General features: G+C 44.5%; 1 protein-coding gene and 1 long non-coding RNA gene across 2 annotated transcripts; one reads left to right on the top strand and one right to left on the bottom strand.

Moving 5' to 3' along the window:
- Nucleotides 1-947: 947 nt before the first annotated feature.
- Nucleotides 948-4319, bottom strand: LOC130417802 (uncharacterized). Its single transcript, XR_008906221.1, has 2 exons — nucleotides 4221-4319; nucleotides 948-2496 (listed from the first exon to the last, which is right to left on the bottom strand). It is a non-coding gene; the product is annotated as an uncharacterized LOC130417802 (long non-coding RNA).
- A 3316-nt stretch (nucleotides 4320-7635) lies between these two features.
- Nucleotides 7636-10679, top strand: zgc:153913 (carboxypeptidase N subunit 2). Its single transcript, XM_056743694.1, has 2 exons — nucleotides 7636-7711; nucleotides 8488-10679. The coding sequence occupies exon 2, from the start codon at nucleotides 8493-8495 to the stop codon at nucleotides 10011-10013; it is 1521 nt and encodes a 506-aa protein (XP_056599672.1). The 5' UTR covers nucleotides 7636-7711; nucleotides 8488-8492; the 3' UTR covers nucleotides 10014-10679.
- The last annotated feature ends 6972 nt before the right edge of the window (nucleotides 10680-17651 follow it).

Below are 17651 nucleotides of genomic sequence, written 5' to 3' on the forward strand. Positions count from 1 at the left end.
GGGGGCCAGGATCTTCCTTGTCTCCACCAATCACCAACTTCTGCCTTATCTCGTTCCTGTAAAACACTTCTGAAACAACATTCCAAATACCTCCCCCAACCCCCTAAACAACTGCAGCCGAAGATGCCTTTTCTCCCCCACAAACTCGCATTCCTTTGTTGCAAGCACTTCAATAGGCATATAGCTGTTTCACATCTATGACAGTATAAAATCTTATTTAAACTAACAACTCTTTGTTATAAAAGCATAATAATAAAACCATTTAATAAAATGATAATCAAAACACTGTAATAAATGTCATGATATAAAAACATATTCCCACAGTTGTTTTTACCCAACCATGAGTGGAAACAACTCAGCAGCTGGGTTAAAGTAACCCAAAATTGGGTAATTTTTAACCCAGTATTGTGTTCTGTCCAATATTTACTCAGCATGGGTCAAAAACATCCCAGCACTTTTTAGAGTGCAAATTTAAAGGGGCAATTACTTTTGCTGTTTTTGAGGCTTTTTTAACATTGGATGTTCATGCATCTAATTAAAAACGCTTTATATTTCACATATTTCAAGTCTATTGTTCACCGCATTTCCTCTTCTCACAAAACACCTGAATTTCTTCCAGTATACAATCCCTCCTTCCGAAATGCTCTGATTGGTAAAGCTGACATGGTCTGTCCCGCTTCTCAGGCTGTTGTAATTGGTCAGTCCACCCCTTAGTTCACGTGTATTCATAAACTTTGGCTTTTGGGAATAACCTGTAACAATGGGGTCAACTTCACTTCATCAGTTAAGAACATGTAGATCGATTAAAGTGTAACAGAGGTCTGCTAGTGTATGTGCAAACGTTTTAGAAGTATGCCCACACACAATATCAGTGTGTTACACAGAACATCTTTTCATGATTCTCGGGTGAGGTGAGGATAGAGGACCCAAGTGCAGACATGGAAGTGTGGGGTTAAACAAGACTTTAATAAAAAAACAAAAACCCATGAGGGGGTAAACAACATAACATATATTTTGAACATGAACAGCAACAGGAACGAAGACTTACTAAACTAACAGAACTAGACTAATAAAACATTACATAACTAGTTCATGTAAATACAATGAAGTAAATAACAAGGTTTCCATGATCCATGAGCCGTGAGTCATTCACTCAACTGATTCAAGTACAAACTTTAACCATAGTCTGTGTTCCTCTCACCCAACTGCTAAGAATGTTACTGCTTCCAAATGCATAGAGACTGTGTCTGTCCCCCGAATAATACAACCAAATAATAATTTATGTAAAAGTCAGATAAAAAACCTTATCGTGATAAAACCAAAAGACAATATATTTAATGAGCAAAACCAACGCCTAAAGTTTGGGCTACTTAATATTAGATCACAAAATCCAAAGGCAGTTATTGTAAACAGACAACAGTTTTGATATCCTATGCCTTGATATATCCTATGCCTGGCTTAAGCATAATTATTATTTTGGTCTAAATGAGTCTACTCCACCAAGCTAAAGTTAGGTTATATGCACGAGCCACGTCCGGTTGGTCAAGGTGGTGGTGTCGCAACAATCTTTGGAGACTTTCTCACCGTAACTCAGAGAACAAAGCATACATTTAAATCATTTGAAGTGGTTGCGTTGAACATAATTGTTCCAAACAAAAGTAAAAAAACATTGCTTTCTCTTACCTTGACTACTGTGTATAGACCCCATGGGCCTTACACTAATTTTCTGATAGAGTTCGCAGACTTCTTATCGGACCTATTGGTTAACGTCGATAAAACTCTTTTTGTCATGATTCCGCTATCATGTCATGTTTATTCTTGTTCTTGGAGCGGAGCGGAGTCATGGCATAGCCTTAGGGTTTTGTGTGAGAAAGTCATAGCTTGGTTTATATATTGACGTGTCATGCTCTTTCTCGTGTCTCGTCAGTGTTTCCCGCCATCTCGTTTCCTTGTTAACTTTCCCATTAGTGCTTAATCCCCAGCACCTGTTCCTTGTTAATTATCCTTTGTCTGTCTCCCCTTTAAAACACCCTCATGCTCATTGTCCTGTGCTCGTTCATTGTGCTTGTATACTGCCTCGTGTGCCTTGTGTGCCTCGGGTGCCTCGAACAGGCGGGAGAGAGCGTCAGGTTTGACGTCTTTGGAGCCAGGCCAGTACGACAGGGTGAAGTGACATCTGCCAAAAAATAGTGCCCAGCGAGCCTGCCGTGAATTCAACCTCTTGGCTGGACGGACATACTCCAAATTCTTATGGACCGTCCAGACCAAGAATGGTTGCGTATTTCCTTCCAGCCAGTGGCGCCACTCAACCAACGCTAGCCGAACCGCCAGCAACTCTTTGTTACCGATATCGTAGTTCCGTTCGGCAGGGCTGAGGCGATGGGAGAAGAAAGCACAAGGATGCACCTTTCAATCATGACTGGCACGTTGGGACAAGACTGCGCCTAACCCCGACGTCGGATGCATCGACCTCGACAATGAACTGGCGATCCGGGTCTGGAAAGCATAGTACAGGAGCAGAGATAAAATGGCTATCAAAGGCTACCTGAGCAAGGGAATTCCAGGCGAACGGAATCTTAGTGGAGGTCAATGCAGTGAGAGGAGCGGCCACTTGACCGAAACCCCGCATGAAACGCCTGTAGAAGTTGACGAATCCCAGGAACTGCTGCAACGCCTTACGAGCAGTGATGCCGGTAACGCGTTAGTCTAATTTGACCACACTTTTCAGTAACGAGTAATCTAACGCGTTACTTTTCCCAAACTATTAATCAGATTAAAGTTATTCATCAAAGTCACTGTGCGTTACTATTTTGTCATTTTCCTTAGTAAAAATATATATTATTTGCTTTCTTCTTGTGTCTCAGGGAGTGTAGTCACGTAGCATTATGCGACAAGTCACGTTTTCAGCAGGAGGACAATTCACGTGTAATAGCCCCTACCACACATCGAAACGTAAACAACAATGGAGGGAGGAGAGAGATGCGCGTTTCTAGCTGGAAATACAGTCAAGAGTTTGTGTCCGCTAGATGACAATATTTGTTTGTTGTACTCTCTGTGCTGGCGTCAAAGTGCTATCTAGCTACAAAAACACTACGTCAAATTTGAAGAAACAATTGGAGTCGAAGCACAGCATATTCCAATTTACAGAGCAAGTCAGAGGTGTTTCGAAGCAGAGAGCATCAGGTCCCCCACCACCAGAACAACAAATGCTGGACTTTGATGCAAAAGCAGTAAGTGGGGGAGAGTTGAAGAAGTTGGTCGGGCAGTAGTGATGCGCGGATGGCGGTTATATCCGCGGGCGCAGCGGGTGACCGCGGGTCGGGTGGGAATTAATGTAGAATTAAAAAGAAAAAAAAGTAGAAAAGAAAAGTACCGTGTGGGAGCGTTTTAGCGAAGTGTTCAAGGATGAATCAAGTACTGGGTATGTAATATGCAACGACTGTGAGACAGGTACATCATGTGTGTGCTAAATCAAAATATTAGATTTAAGTATTTATAGCCAAAAAAAAATGCTAGAAAATGTACTGAGTAATTTAAATGACGATCGGGTCCGGGTCTGGTGCGGATATCTATATCAGAGAAAATTATGCGTGAAAATTATCCACTGTTATGGGTGGATAATTTATTTGAAACAGCGGATGCGAATGCTTCCCTTAGACACGGTTGACTCGCTCTCGTTTCGTGCATTTTACACTTGTTGTGTAAAACCACTCCTTGCTGCTCTAATGCTGTGAACAACAGGTTCAATGTTCATAAAACATGTTAAAAACAAATTAATAGTTACATTTATAAATAATTTGGATTTTTAATAGTATGTTTTGCCATTATTAAAGTGTTAACAGTTAAATATGTCAGGTCAAGAAAGACTGATTTGACCGTTAAGTGAAATCAAGAAAATCAGTCTTTATATTATTTTTAACATTTTTAAGGAAATAGTCTTTAAATTCAACTTAAAATGTCAGGAGATACATTGTTGACATCACTCTTAAAAATACACTTCCAATAAAGTGAGTTTGGCAAAACCGATTGTCATTTTTATGTTGAAGCAGTGGGGGTGTTGGCAGCAGCTGCTGAATGTAACTGATAAAGTAATGAGTAATCTAACTTAGTTACTTTCAAAATCCAGTAATCTGTACAGTAACTAAATTACTTTTTAGAGGTATAATCAGTAATCAGTAATCAGATTAATTCTTCAAAGTAACTGTCGCAACACTGCTTACGAGAGTCGGGAACTGGCCATGTGGCGACAGCCTTGACCTTAGCATCGTCCGGTCCAATGCCCCGATGAGAAATCACGTGGCCAAGGAACGAAACCGTATCGGAGTGGAATTCTCAATTCTTAGCCTTAATAAAATAATTGGTTTTCGAGAAGACGCCGGAGGACTTCTCGAACATGCTGGGTGTGTTCCTGGAGAGAAGGGGAAAAAATAAGGATATCGTCCAGGTACACGAATACAAAACGATTAATCATGTCACCCAGCACGTCATTAATGAGACCCTGGAAGACGGCAGGGGCATTGGTCAACCCAAACGGAAGAACCAAGTACTCGTAGTGTCCCGATGGAGTGTAAAATGCCGTCTTCCACTCGTCCCCCTTACGGATGCGAACCAGGTGATACGCGTTGCGGAGGTCTAGCTTAGTAAAGACCCGAGCTCCCTGTAACAGTTCAAAGGCAGACGACATTAAAGGTAAGGGGAATTTATTCTTTACCGTTATCTCGTTCAAACCTCGATAATCAATACAAGGGCGTAGGGAGCCGTCCTTCTTCTGAACGAAGAAGAAACCCGTGCAGGCTGGTGAGGAGGAGGGGCGAATGAGCCCGGCCTTCAATGATACTCGGATATAGCATTCCATGGCCTCTCTTTCAGGAGCAGATAGGTGAAAATAGCCGGCCTCTGGGCGGAGAAGTGCCTGGGAGTAGGTCAATGGCACAGTCGTAGGGCCGGTGTGGGGGAAGAGACATGGCACGAGACTTGCAGAACAAGGTGCGAAGATCATGATATTCCCCCGGGACCCCGGTGAGGTCGGCGGCATCTACCTGCAACACAGGATACACAGAAACAGGAGAGGGAGCAGGACCGAGACAAGACACATGACAAGCAGGGCTCCACGCTAAGACAGAAGTTTTTACCCAATCAATGTGAGGATTATGCTGTGACAACCACAGATGCCCTAATACCAGTGGGGTTGTGGGGGAATCGAGGATGTACAGTTTAATCTTCTCACAATGATTTCCCGACAGAAAAAGACTTACGTGAGGAGTGGTGTGGGTGACTTTGAAAAGTGGCCCTCCTGCCAGTGTTACGGCTGAGACGGGTGGGTGGAGAGGAACAGAGGGAATTCCCCACTCTCGAGCAGTACATCGTTTTGTATTCGTGTACCTGGACGATATCCTTATTTTTTCCCCTTCTCTCCAGGAACACATCCAGCATGTTCGAGAGGTCCTCCGGCGTCTTCAGGGTGCGAAGGAAAGAAGAGGATTTCTTTATGACGCCCACCCGGACACTTCGTTCTACGGGTGGGCGTTGGCTTCCACTGTTATGCAGATGATACTCAGCTATATATCTCATCAAGACCAGATGATTCCTTCAAACTATCCAAACTGGCAGAGTGCATCGAGGACATAAAAAATTGGATGACTAGTAATTTCCTTCTTTTAAACTCTAGCAAAACGGAAATATTGCTTATAGCACCAAAACACGTAAACAGAATATCTCTGATTACAGCCTGCAAATTGAAGGCTGCACTGTTACTCCAACAAATACAGTTAAAGACCTAGGCATTATATTAGACGGCAACTTGTCATTTAAAAATCACATCTCAAATATCACAAAAACAGCCTTCTTCCACCTTAGAAATGTTGCCAAATTACGAAATATTTTATGTGTTGCTGACGCAGAAAAGCTTATTCATGCATTTGTGATCTCAAGACTTGACTATTGTAATGCTCTACTTAGTGGATGTCCTGTATCATCAATAAACAAACTACAGTTAGTTCAGAATGCAGCTGCCAGAGATCTTACCAGGTCAAGAAAATACGATCACGTAACCCTAGTTCCCTTTCTGTCGGTCTCTCGACGTTGTGTCGAGAACGACAGATGGGGTTCGCCCTTGAGAACCAATCAAGTGTGACTACTAGAAAAGGCCAATGAAATTTGGTGAATGAAATTTGCATCCCGGTCTCTGCCCCCGGATGTCGGGTATAAAAGGAAGCCGGCGTGCAGCATTCATTTACGTTTTGTTCTTCAGAGCCTTCCCTCATGACTACGAACAAAACGAATTCAATGAATTCTTCTTCTTCTACATTGCCATGGGAGACAACCCCACACTGGCGAGCTTTCCTGTAGCTCAGTGGTAAGAGCATTGCATAACAATGCAAGGTTGTGGGTTCGATCCCAGGGGATTGCAAATACCTATGTAAAACTGTATAGGATAAAGCAATATAAGTCGCTTTGGATAAAAGCGTCTGCCAAATGCCCAAATGCCCAAATGTAAATGTAAAATGTAAATGTTTTAGGACATCAAAATCCTCATTTGACGGGGCGGAGAGAGCGAAATAAGCCCACTGTGCTTCTCCGGTCAGGAACGGGGCCAGGACTCCCGTCCACTCCGTCTTATCCCATTCCTCTCGGGTTGCGATTACTTCAAAGGTGTAAAGGAATGCTTCGATATTGTCCTGGTTGGTGAGATTTGTTAGAAAGTGGTGCGCCACTGTTCGAGCCTCTGGAACCGGAATTCATGCAGCCATCACCTCGCGCATTGCCGCCACTGAACGCAACGAATTTAACTGCCTCTGTGCCAACTGCTCAGATAGCTTGAGCTGTCGTGCGGTAAGGTCGGTGAGGGAGCGATCGAGAGAGAAAGAGACGTTCTGCAATAAAAAAAAAACGAGATTGTTTCAGTGAGCTCGGTACGACTTGTTACTGTTGCTACGCCTGCATTCTCCACCAACTGTGGCGAACAGAGTAACGAATCGTAAACAAATTACAGTTAACAGCCCCTGAGGGTGCTTTAGTGAGAGTGTGTGAATGTGTGTGAATTGTGAATGTGTCTGGATCTCCATGCAGTTCTTTGGGGCTGGGTGATGGGAGCTGCGGTCCGAGAGTGTGACGTTGCTTGCTCGGGAAGCAGCGCATCTGCCGGTCGTCATTAATTTGAACCTGATTAACACAGAAGAAACTGTTAGGTTTGTCATGACATGGAGATGTAGCTCGTTCTCTTCTCCTCGGCTTCAGCCTTTGATGCTGGCCGAGATGAGCTGCAGGTATAAACGACCGGCAACTGCGCCGCCTTTATTGTCTCAGTCTCCATGGTGATGCTGATTGTGCTTTGAGCGGCTCACCACAGCCCTCTTATGTCATAATTCCCACCCATCTGCACTGTTTCCATATTCAATATTAAATAAACTGCACTTTCAAGCAAATTGCTTTTAATCCTATCAATAATTTATTTATTATTATTTATAAACTAAAACCAAAAGTACTGTAAATATGTGACTCAATAATGATTATTCAAATGACTAATACAAATGACTTCACAAAGTTTGAAAAAGCTTAATAACATTTGTTACTCCGTAATATCAAAGCATTAATATTGTAACTCAAACCCTGACCAATGACAAACAGTTTACTTAGAACTCTTTATCTAGGCTAGTGATGTCAAAGTGGAATTTGATATTATCAGCTTAAAAGGAATCTGCGCACTATAGAGGTAGGAAACGTCGTTTTTTATCTATACAACATAATACCAGCAAATGGTTAAGGTTTGCTCATTTGCTATATATATATTTTCAAATCATTACCTTATAAATATTGTATAAATACCATAAACACTATAATTAAAGAGGAGTACGCCATACTTTTCATGTACATAGACTGTATATTGTTGGTTTCTAACCTCTTTATTACCTTATAACTACACATACGTACCATTGACTCACACTATAATTAGAGAGGAATAGGCTACGCCGTATTTTCAGTGTATTTATGATGTAAATTGTGGGCCATAATCTGAAACGTTACCGGTATTTTTATAGTTTTTTAACATAGCATCAAAACGAGCAAGCAAAAGAACATCAGGCAGGAAATGCAGTGATTATAGAATAAAATGAGAAAGAAGTAAATAATTAAAACAAAACAATATTTTTTTTTAATAGTCATAGTTGCATGTCGGTGCTCTGTCTGACTTTGTCTTACTAGAAACCGATTCAATATGTATTATAATACCAGGCAAAGATTATAAAATTAAACTATTACTTCAGTAAACATTGTCTCGTGATGTTATCAAAAATCTTGATATGGTGATCATTGGAGACTCATATTATAAAGACACTGCAGTAGCCCACATACAAAGAATAACGTATGAAAAAATATATAATAAATTATAAAATATAGGATTAAATAGGCATATTTAATAAGTGAATGTAATAAATATATTAAAATGATCCCTGAATCATTAACCAAACTGCAACCACTCTTTTTTTGCAGAAACCATGAAAAGACACCATGCTGTTGCTTTACTCTTCCTCATGCAACTATACTATGGTGAAAATTGTCCTGAAGAATGCCAGTGCTTCTCAGCTACAAAGGTCATTTGTTCGGAGGAAAAGATGACTGTTTTACCTATGAACATCTCTGCCCAAGTGAAAGAATTAATTGTTGTGGCATCTGGGGTCACACATTTGAAAATTAGTTCTTTTAGAGAAAACCTCAAACTTACTAAGCTGGTTATTCTCAACAGTTGCTTAAAAGAGGTTTCGTCGAAGGCTTTTGACCACCTGGTTGAGCTACAGGAGCTTGAAATCAGTGGAAACAAGTTGTTAACCTTTGAATTGCAGACCTTCAACAAGTTGACTAACCTTGCAAGGCTTTTTCTCAACAACAATAAGATAACTGTTCTGCCCAGTGTAATGTTTAACTCATTACAAAATCTGGAAACATTGCAGTTGAGAGGGAATCAATTATCATATTTGCCAAATCTACTCCTTCGAAATATGCACAAACTTCAGGAACTTGACCTGTCTTTCAACAACATAAGCTTTCTGTCCAGGGATGTTTTTCAGAACAACTCTCTCTTGAGAGTGTTTTCAATGCAGGGAAACATGATTACAGACCTTCCTCTAGAAATCTTTGCACATCTCAATAGTTTGGAAGAACTGAATTTGCAAAACAATAAAATAACTAAACTGGATCATGAAATTTTCCCAACCACTCTCCGGAAACTCATCCTTAAAAATAATAGACTGGTCCAGCTCTCCTCTGGGGTTTTTCACAAACTAAAACTGCTTTCATATCTGGACTTATCTCAGAATCATCTCTCGGAGCTCACTGTGGACCTCTTTCACAATCTCATATCACTGAAAAATCTGGACCTGTCGGAGAACCAGATTGTTTCATTACCTAGTACTGTCTTCAAAGGACTTGTCGGTGTAAAAACAATCAATTTGCATAAAAATAACCTGAGCATGCTAGAAGAGAGCTTGTTTAGGGATCAGCAAGTAATGGAAAAGTTGTACTTATCCATGAACAACCTGCAAAATATACCAAATGGCTTCTTTGATTACCTTGATTTTCAATGCATAGTTCAACTCCATGGAAATCCCTGGCGTTGTGACTGTGAAATACAATATTTATTTGACTGGCTGAGGTATAACAACAACAACGTGGAAGATTTGATTAGAATTTACTGCAATTACCCTGAATTTATTAGAGGCCACAATCTGGTCTCTATGGACAAGGAAATGCTTGTGTGTTTGAAAAATTTAAGTTCTGAGTTGCAAGGCTCCACTGCCCCTATTGCCCAAAGTGTTTTTAAGATACCCTTTAACAATTACAACACAAATCAGTGCTCCCTTCAAGAATTTAAAGGTGCAACATCTATCCAGTGTAAAGTCACTAAATGCACCAGCTTGAAGTTTCAGGCTGTTTTTGAACCCATGAATAGAAATGAATCTGAATATATTGTGAGCACAGAATGGTCAGCACCCGGAGGATGTTTTAATGAGACCCTTTAGAAAGAAAAAAGAACATTTCAGACAAACAGTAGTTTTGTAAGATTCTAAATTAAACAGCCTTCCTTGTGAAAATTAACCATGTTTTTACTTTTACTACAAAAAAATATCGTAGTTAAACTATACAGTAAATAGACAAATGAAACCATGTTTATAATTAAAAATTTATATGTAGTAATCAATACAGCAAGGAATACTTTTTTACATTTACCAAAATTATAACTAAATTTGTGTATTTTTTGTAAGGGATTAACAGAAAAAAAACTCACATCATGTGATTAAATATCGTCCAAATTGGTGCTTTTAGTGTTGTTTGCAGAAAAAATTACAATGAATTTTCATGTAAATCTGCAACATTCTAACAGACTGCTGCAGAGGAAAAATATAGTGTCCTTGGCAGTATGATCAAAACAGTCAATGAAAGTTTTGATAAGAGAGGTGAATGAACTTCAGTGGTGGTCGAAGTACATTCATAAGAGCAACATGTTGTTTGAACAACTGACTGATTAATGAAAGTACACAAAAAATAAAACGCTTTGAATGTTTTTAATTATTATGTGGGTGAAATAACCTTGACCTAATATTATCTTGTTTCCATTGTTAGTATTGTTAAAACTAAGTAAGTAATATGTGTGAAATGTAAAAAAATAAATATTATTTAAACTGGCATTTTGATTTTTGTATATCAGTATACAAAATGTAGTATGAGGCTCCCCCCCATGGGGTCCGGCCGGGCTCAGTCCGAAGGAGCGACGTGGGGCCACCCTCCCGTTGACCCACCACCTGCAGGAGGGACCGTAAGGGGCCGGTGCGTTGTGGATCAGGCGGCAGTCGAATGCAGGGGCCTCGACAATCCGATTCCTGGATGTGGAATCTAGCTCTAGGGACATGGAACGTCACCTCTCTGGCTGGGAAGGAGCCTGAGATTGTGCGCGAGGTTCAGAGATTCCGACTAGAGGTCACCTCTATGCACAGCTTGGGCTCTGGAACCACACTCCTCGAGAGAGGATGGACTCTTCACCACTCTGGAGTTGCCCATGGTGAGAGGCCGCGGGCTGATGTGACTTTGCTTATAGCCCCCCAGCTCTGCCGCCATGTGTTGGAGTTAACCCCGGGTGAACGAGAGGGTCGCTTCCCTGCGCCTTCAGGTCAGGGATAGGTATTTCACTGTCGTGTGCGTTTATGGGCCAAACGGCAGTGTAGAATACCCGGCCTTCTTGGAGACTCTGGAAGGGGTGCTGGAAAGCGCTCCGACTGGGGACTCCGTCGTTCTGCTGGGGGACTTCAACGCCCACGTGGGCAACGACAATGAGACCTGGAGGGGCGTGATTGGGAGGAACGGCCCCCCTGATCTGAACCCGAGTGGTGTTCTGTTATTGGACATCTGTGCTAGTTCAAGGATATTCAAGCATAAGGGTGTCCATCAGAGCACATGGCACCAGGACACCCTTGGCCGGAGGTCGATGATTGATTTTGTGGTTGTTTCATCTGACCTCCGGCCGTATGTCTTGGACACTCGGGTGAAGAGATGGGCGGAGCTGTCAACTGATCACCACCTGGTGGTGAGTTGGATCCGAGGGCGGGGGAGGAAGCTGGACAGACTCGGCAGACCCAAACGTACTGTTAGGGTCTGTTGGGAACGTTTGGCCGAATCCCCTATCAGAGAGATCTTCAACTTCCACCTCCGGCAGAGCTTTGACCAGATCCCAAGGGAGTCTGGAGATATTGAGTCCGAGTGGACCATGTTCTCCACCTCCATTGTCAACGCGGCCACTCGGAGCTGTGGCCGTAAGGTCTCCGGTGCCTGTCGAGGCGACAATCCCCGAACCCGTTGGTGGACACCGGAAGTAAGGGATGCCGTCAAGCTGAAGAAGGAGTCCTATCAGGCCTGGCTGGCTTGTGGGACTCCCGAGGCAGCTAACGGGTACCGACAGGCCAAGCGGACTGCAGCCCGGGTGGTTGGGGAGGCAAAAACCCGGGCCTGGGAGGAGTTCGGTGAGGCCATGGAGAAGGACTATCGGTCGGCCTCGAAGAGATTCTGGCAAACCGTCTGGTGCCTTAGGAGGGGGAAGCAGTGCCCTACCAATGCTGTTTACAGTGGAGGGGGGCAGCTGTTGACCTCGACCGGGGATATCATCGGGCAGTGGAAGGAGAACTTCGAGGATCTCCTCAATCCAGCCGTCACGACAGACTCGTCCTTCACCCGGGCTGAAGTTACCGAGGTAGTCAAGAAACTCCTCGGTGGCAGGGCTCCGGGGGTGGATGAGATCCGCCCTGAGTAAGTCTCTGGATGTTGTGGGGCTGTCTTGGCTGACACGCCTCTGCAGCACCGCGTTGCGGTCAGGGACAGTGCCTTTGGACTGGCAGACCGGGGTGGTGATAATTTACAAGTGGAGTTTAAGTTTTGCTTTAAAAAGAGATTCTGAAGAAATTAATCTTATAGAGAGGGGTAGGCGATTCCACAGTATGGGACCGGCTACCTTCCTTTATAGCCTGGATCTAGGAACCTGTAGTAGATTCTGACTAGCAGACCTGTTTATAGCCACAGGTTCAAATAGATTAAAAGGTCCCAACCCATTTAAGGCATTATAAACTAACAGTAAAATCTTACACTGAACAGGTAACCAACGCAGAGAGAGCAAGACAGAGGTAATGTGCTCATATTTACGTGTCACAGTAAACAATCTGGCTACTGCATTATGGACTTCCCACGGGAACCAGCCACCATTTCATCTGCTACTCGGGCCGTGACATTGGTGGCTACGGCCACGTGGTCCGCCTGTATTAGCAGAGGTAGTGATGTGGGGACCTCTGCGAGCTTAAACTCGCTAGCCAAGTGCTCACGGGCCGATCTCACCCCGATTCACTTTTATTCACTCGGAAACGATGCGTGACATAGATGAGATGTCGCTCGCAGCATCGGAGGGAGACTGGCATCCGACTCGGACGAATCCAAGCTCCACCCCCAGCGGTCGAGGAAGCAGAGGAGCTCAGGCGGAAGCTCAGGAGGAAGCAGAAGTGATGTCATCCGTGCTAACCCGGGGATACGTCGTTCCTGAGGTCAGAGCGCGGTGCAAACCGCGCCGACTTTGGGTGCCATGTTTTTACCGGAGGTGCATGAGGAGCTGTGTAAAACTTGGAACGCTCAACTCACGGATCGTTCCCGTAAAACCAGCTCCAGCTCCCTTACTTCCCTCGATGGTGGGGCAGCCAAGGACTACGTCGAGATCCCGCGGGTGGAACGTCCGCCTGGGGGGAATCGGCCACGCCTACCGCCCAAAGCTTGTAAGACTTCGGCATCACTGGTGTCCAAAGCCTTGCGATGCCTCGGGCCAGGCTGCCTCCTCTCTCTACGCCATGGCCATCCTGCAGGTCCGCCAGGCCAGGCGTTGAGAGAGCTCCACGAGGGTAAGGCCGACCCGGGTATAATGCAGGATCTGGGTCGGACGATGTCCATGGTAGTGGTCCAGGAGAAACACCCCCGGCTATACCTTGTGCAGAAGAGTGACGCCAAGGAAGTCTGCTTTCTTGATGCACCCATCTCACAGGGTGGGTTGTTGGTAACACCGTCGAGGACTGCGCTCAGCAGTTTTTGACGGTGAAGCAGACAGTGGCAATTAGCCAAATTTTTTTCACGCCACGACTCGGCTGCCTAGAGGCCTCCGAGATCCCGCGTGACGTCTGCTTCCCTGCAACCCAGGACCCCTTCAACATCGGCTCCGGTTCCTGTTCCCCCACAGGCGGGACCCCGGTAGCAGAGGTCGAGGGGGAAACCTCCACCCTGTCAGCAACCTTCTCTCAAGAAGGGACACTGACGGGAAGCCCCCAGGGAGAACAACATCGGGCTCGAACCTTCACAGCCACGGCTGCCTTGTCACCAAAGCCGGGCCCTTTTCAGGCCCAGGTGCCCACTTACTCGCAGAGTTTTTCCGTTCTCCCCGAGTGTACTTGTAGCCGATCGCACACTCCAGTGGACTGTACTCGGCGAACCGACCTCACACCCTGGCGAGGTGTGAGGACGTACACATACGACAGCTGTCACCACTCTCAAACCGACAGTGCGTGCCGTTGTTCCACCAGGCATTTATAAAGGAGCCAACCTTCCCTCCTGGGACCCCTGCGACAGATGGTTAGCTCCGCCAGCCGACGAACCACCCCACGTGGGAATGATGAAGCAGACCGTCCCCTTGGTCACCCTGTCACAGTCCCTGGGAGCTCGAGAGCTGCCCACACTGTCTCGCTGGCCAATGCGGGCGGTCCGTCTTGGTTACTCAATCGAGTTCGCCAGAGACTCTCCCAAGTTTAAGGGCATCATCTCTTCCTCTGTCAGAGTTAGGGATGCCTCCATACTTCGGGTAGAGGCCACCACCCTTCTGGCAAAAATGGCATCGAGTTCGTCCCTCAAAATGAAGATGTTCGGAGGCGGATCGGGATGCTGAGCATGTAAGACGTGTCTCCCTTCTGCTCCGCGAGTTTGTGCTTATTTTAACTTTTTAACACAGTTTCTTTTCACTAATTTGGCCGGTGCACATTGGTAACAAATACTTGGTTAGTTTCCGTGTGTTTTGGGGGAATTTCAACCGACAATGGCAGCTGCACGTGGAAACTCGGCTCGCACAGGCCGTGCTAAGGCCTCTCCCTCGACTGAGCCCGCATCTCCGGCGAAGACGGTCACGGACTCCGAGTGTGCCCCAAATTTCGAGCACCTCCGGGTTATGTTAGACAAGTTGAAAGGGGACATTTGCGGCAAAATAGACTCGCTGTCTTGCGAACTTCGAGCGGACATTTCGTCGGTAAGAGAGGAGCTTAGGCACGCAATTGAACCGATGCAACAAAAACTTAGCTCCCATGATCAAACTATCACGGAGTTGCAGCGCGCGTGCACTGATCACAGTGACCTGCTAACTTCACTGGATTCAACTGTTTGCACGCTGAAAGCCGAGGTTACACTGCTGACCGATAAATGTGAGGACCTGGAGGGTAGAGCGAGGAGGAACAACATACGGCTGGTAGGTGTGCCGGAGGGGGCCGAAGGTGCGCGCCCGACCGAATTTATTGCCAAGCTGCTGAGGGATCCCCTCGGCCTGGAGGAGTTGCCCCTGCTCGATCGTGCGCATCGCACTCTCCGATCCAAGCCCACTGATGGTAAACCACCTCGACCCTTTGTGATTCGTGTGCACTTTTTTCACGTGAGGAATGATATTTTTCGCCGGGCCAGCGAGGCTCCTCTTCTCCACCAAGGCAAACGACTGTTTCTCTTTCCGGACTATACTTCGTCAGTTGCTAAGAAACGTGCTGCATTCCCGGACGTTAAGAGTCTGTTACATTCGTGTCCTGGAGTAAAGTTTGGGTTGAGGTTTCCCGCGACGTTGAAGATCACTCTTCCCGGTGGAGCCACACACACATTTGAGGACCCAGCCACTGCAATGGACTTTGCCAAGGGGAACTTAAAGTCTTGCGTCTCTTCTGGAGCTACAGTTTGAAAGCGGCTGGCAGTTTGTTTGGTGAACCGGGGGTTAATTTACCCGTTTTCGGTTGGTATAAGCTACCCCGCGTTAAGTTTGTGTCACTTGGACTTCAGTCACTTTTCATATTTTGCTACTGTGTTTGTTTACATATTTATTCTACTTTATTACAAACTCGCATGAGCACTAACGTTACTGGTTTGTGCTGTTAACGGAGCGTGTTAGGATGTTTTTGGTAGTTCGTGGGTTTAGCGCGCGTCTTGTTTGGGAAGACGCTTCAGCTTGTGGGGTGGTGGGTGGGAGTGTGAGTGTGAGGAGTTCTCTTTTTTCTCGCTGTGTTTTTTGTGTTTTGTTTAGTCAGGTCGCTCATGTTTTAATCTATTTCTGTGTCTGTTATAGCCTACATTTCACGCTGCAGTGTACACTAATACTTGACTAGCATGCAGCAGTCTAGGATGTCACGACAATCAGGGACAGGACTCAAATTTGTTAGCTGGAACTGTAATGGTCTCAATCAGCCTATTAAACGTAGCAAAGTTCTTCACCATCTTCAACAATTAGGTGCCCATATTGTTTTCCTTCAAGAGACTCACTTAAATTCTTCCAGCCATATCAGATTAAAGGGTGGGTCAGTCAAGTATTTAATTCTAGTTTTAACGGTAAATCTAGGGGTGTTGCAATTCTGATTCACAAATCTGTTCCTTTTGTGTGCTCCAATGTAATAGCTGACCCCAATGGAAGGTTTGTGTTTGTAACGGGACAGCTATATAGTAATTCTGTGATTCTGGCTAATGTGTATGGTCCAAACTGGGATGACGACAATTTTTTCCAGCAATTGTTCGCCAAATTACCTGACATGTCCACTCATCTACTTATTATGGGGGGTGACTTCAACTGTTGGCTTAATCCTGTATTGGATCGTTCTTCTACTAGACCAAGAGTGCCCTCAAAGTCCTCTAAGACCATTTTATCCTTTATGGATGAGTTCTCAGTCTCTGATCCATGGCGTTTTCTCAATCTGTCTGGTAAAATGTATTCTTTTTTCTCTCATGTACATCACTCCTTTTCTCGTATTGATTACTTTCTCCTGGATAACCGCTTTCTCCATTCTGTTCAGTCTTGCTCTTATGAGGCTATTCTAATATCAGATCATGCTCCGACCACACTGGAGTTATTCATACAGGAGCGCGGACGTACATGCCCCCCTTGGCGTCTCAATACGCGCTTGCTATCTAATGAGGATTTTGTTAAGTTTGTTTCTAATCAAATTGACTTCTTTCTTACTACCAACAGAACTCCAGGGATCTCAGCCTCCCTTCTTTGGGAGACTATGAAAGCATACATTAGAGGTGAAATTATTTCATACAGCAGCTGTGAGAACAAACAAAGGAAAAAACAATTAAAGGAATTGAGGGTACGAATCTCCCAGCTTGATGATATCTATGCTTCCTCCCCATCCCCTAACATATATAAGGATCGTCTCTCTCTTCAGGCTGAGTTTGATGTTCTCTCTACTAAAGAGGTTGAGGAGCTTTTGTTTAAAGCTAAATATTGTTATTATGAATCTGGGGATAAGGCGACCAAACTTTTGGCCCATCAGCTTCGACAGGCTTCCTCCTCTCAGCAGATTTCACAAATGAATACTCCTTCTGGCGTCACAACCGATCCTAATACAATTAATGATCAGTTTAAACGGTTTTACTCCTCTTTATATACTTCTGAGGTTGGGTCTGATTTGTCAGCCCTGGATAGTTTTTTTGACTCACTGGAGTTGGTTAAGGTAGATGCTAATATTGCTGAGCAGTTAGAGGGCCCAATCACCATAGATGAACTTAAACGGGCAACATTTTCTATGCAATCGGGAAAGTGTCCAGGCCCGGACGGTTTTCCGACCGAGTTTTACAAGACATTTTGTGACAAATTAGCACCAGTTTTGATAGAAATGTTCAATGAATCTCTTACTCTTTCTAAATTACCTCAGACTCTAAATCAGGCCTCCATATCATTACTCCTAAAAAAGAATAAGGACCCTCTGTCCTGCTCAAGTTACCGTCCAATTAGTCTTTTATCTGTAGATGTAAAACTTCTGTCCAAATTATTAGCTCTGCGACTGGAATCAGTTTTGCCTTTGATAATCTCTCCTGACCAGACAGGTTTTGTTCAGAACAGACACGGG

The sequence above is a fragment of the Triplophysa dalaica genome, chromosome 3 (assembly GCF_015846415.1).
Source record: "Triplophysa dalaica isolate WHDGS20190420 chromosome 3, ASM1584641v1, whole genome shotgun sequence".
NCBI lineage: Eukaryota > Metazoa > Chordata > Actinopteri > Cypriniformes > Nemacheilidae > Triplophysa > Triplophysa dalaica.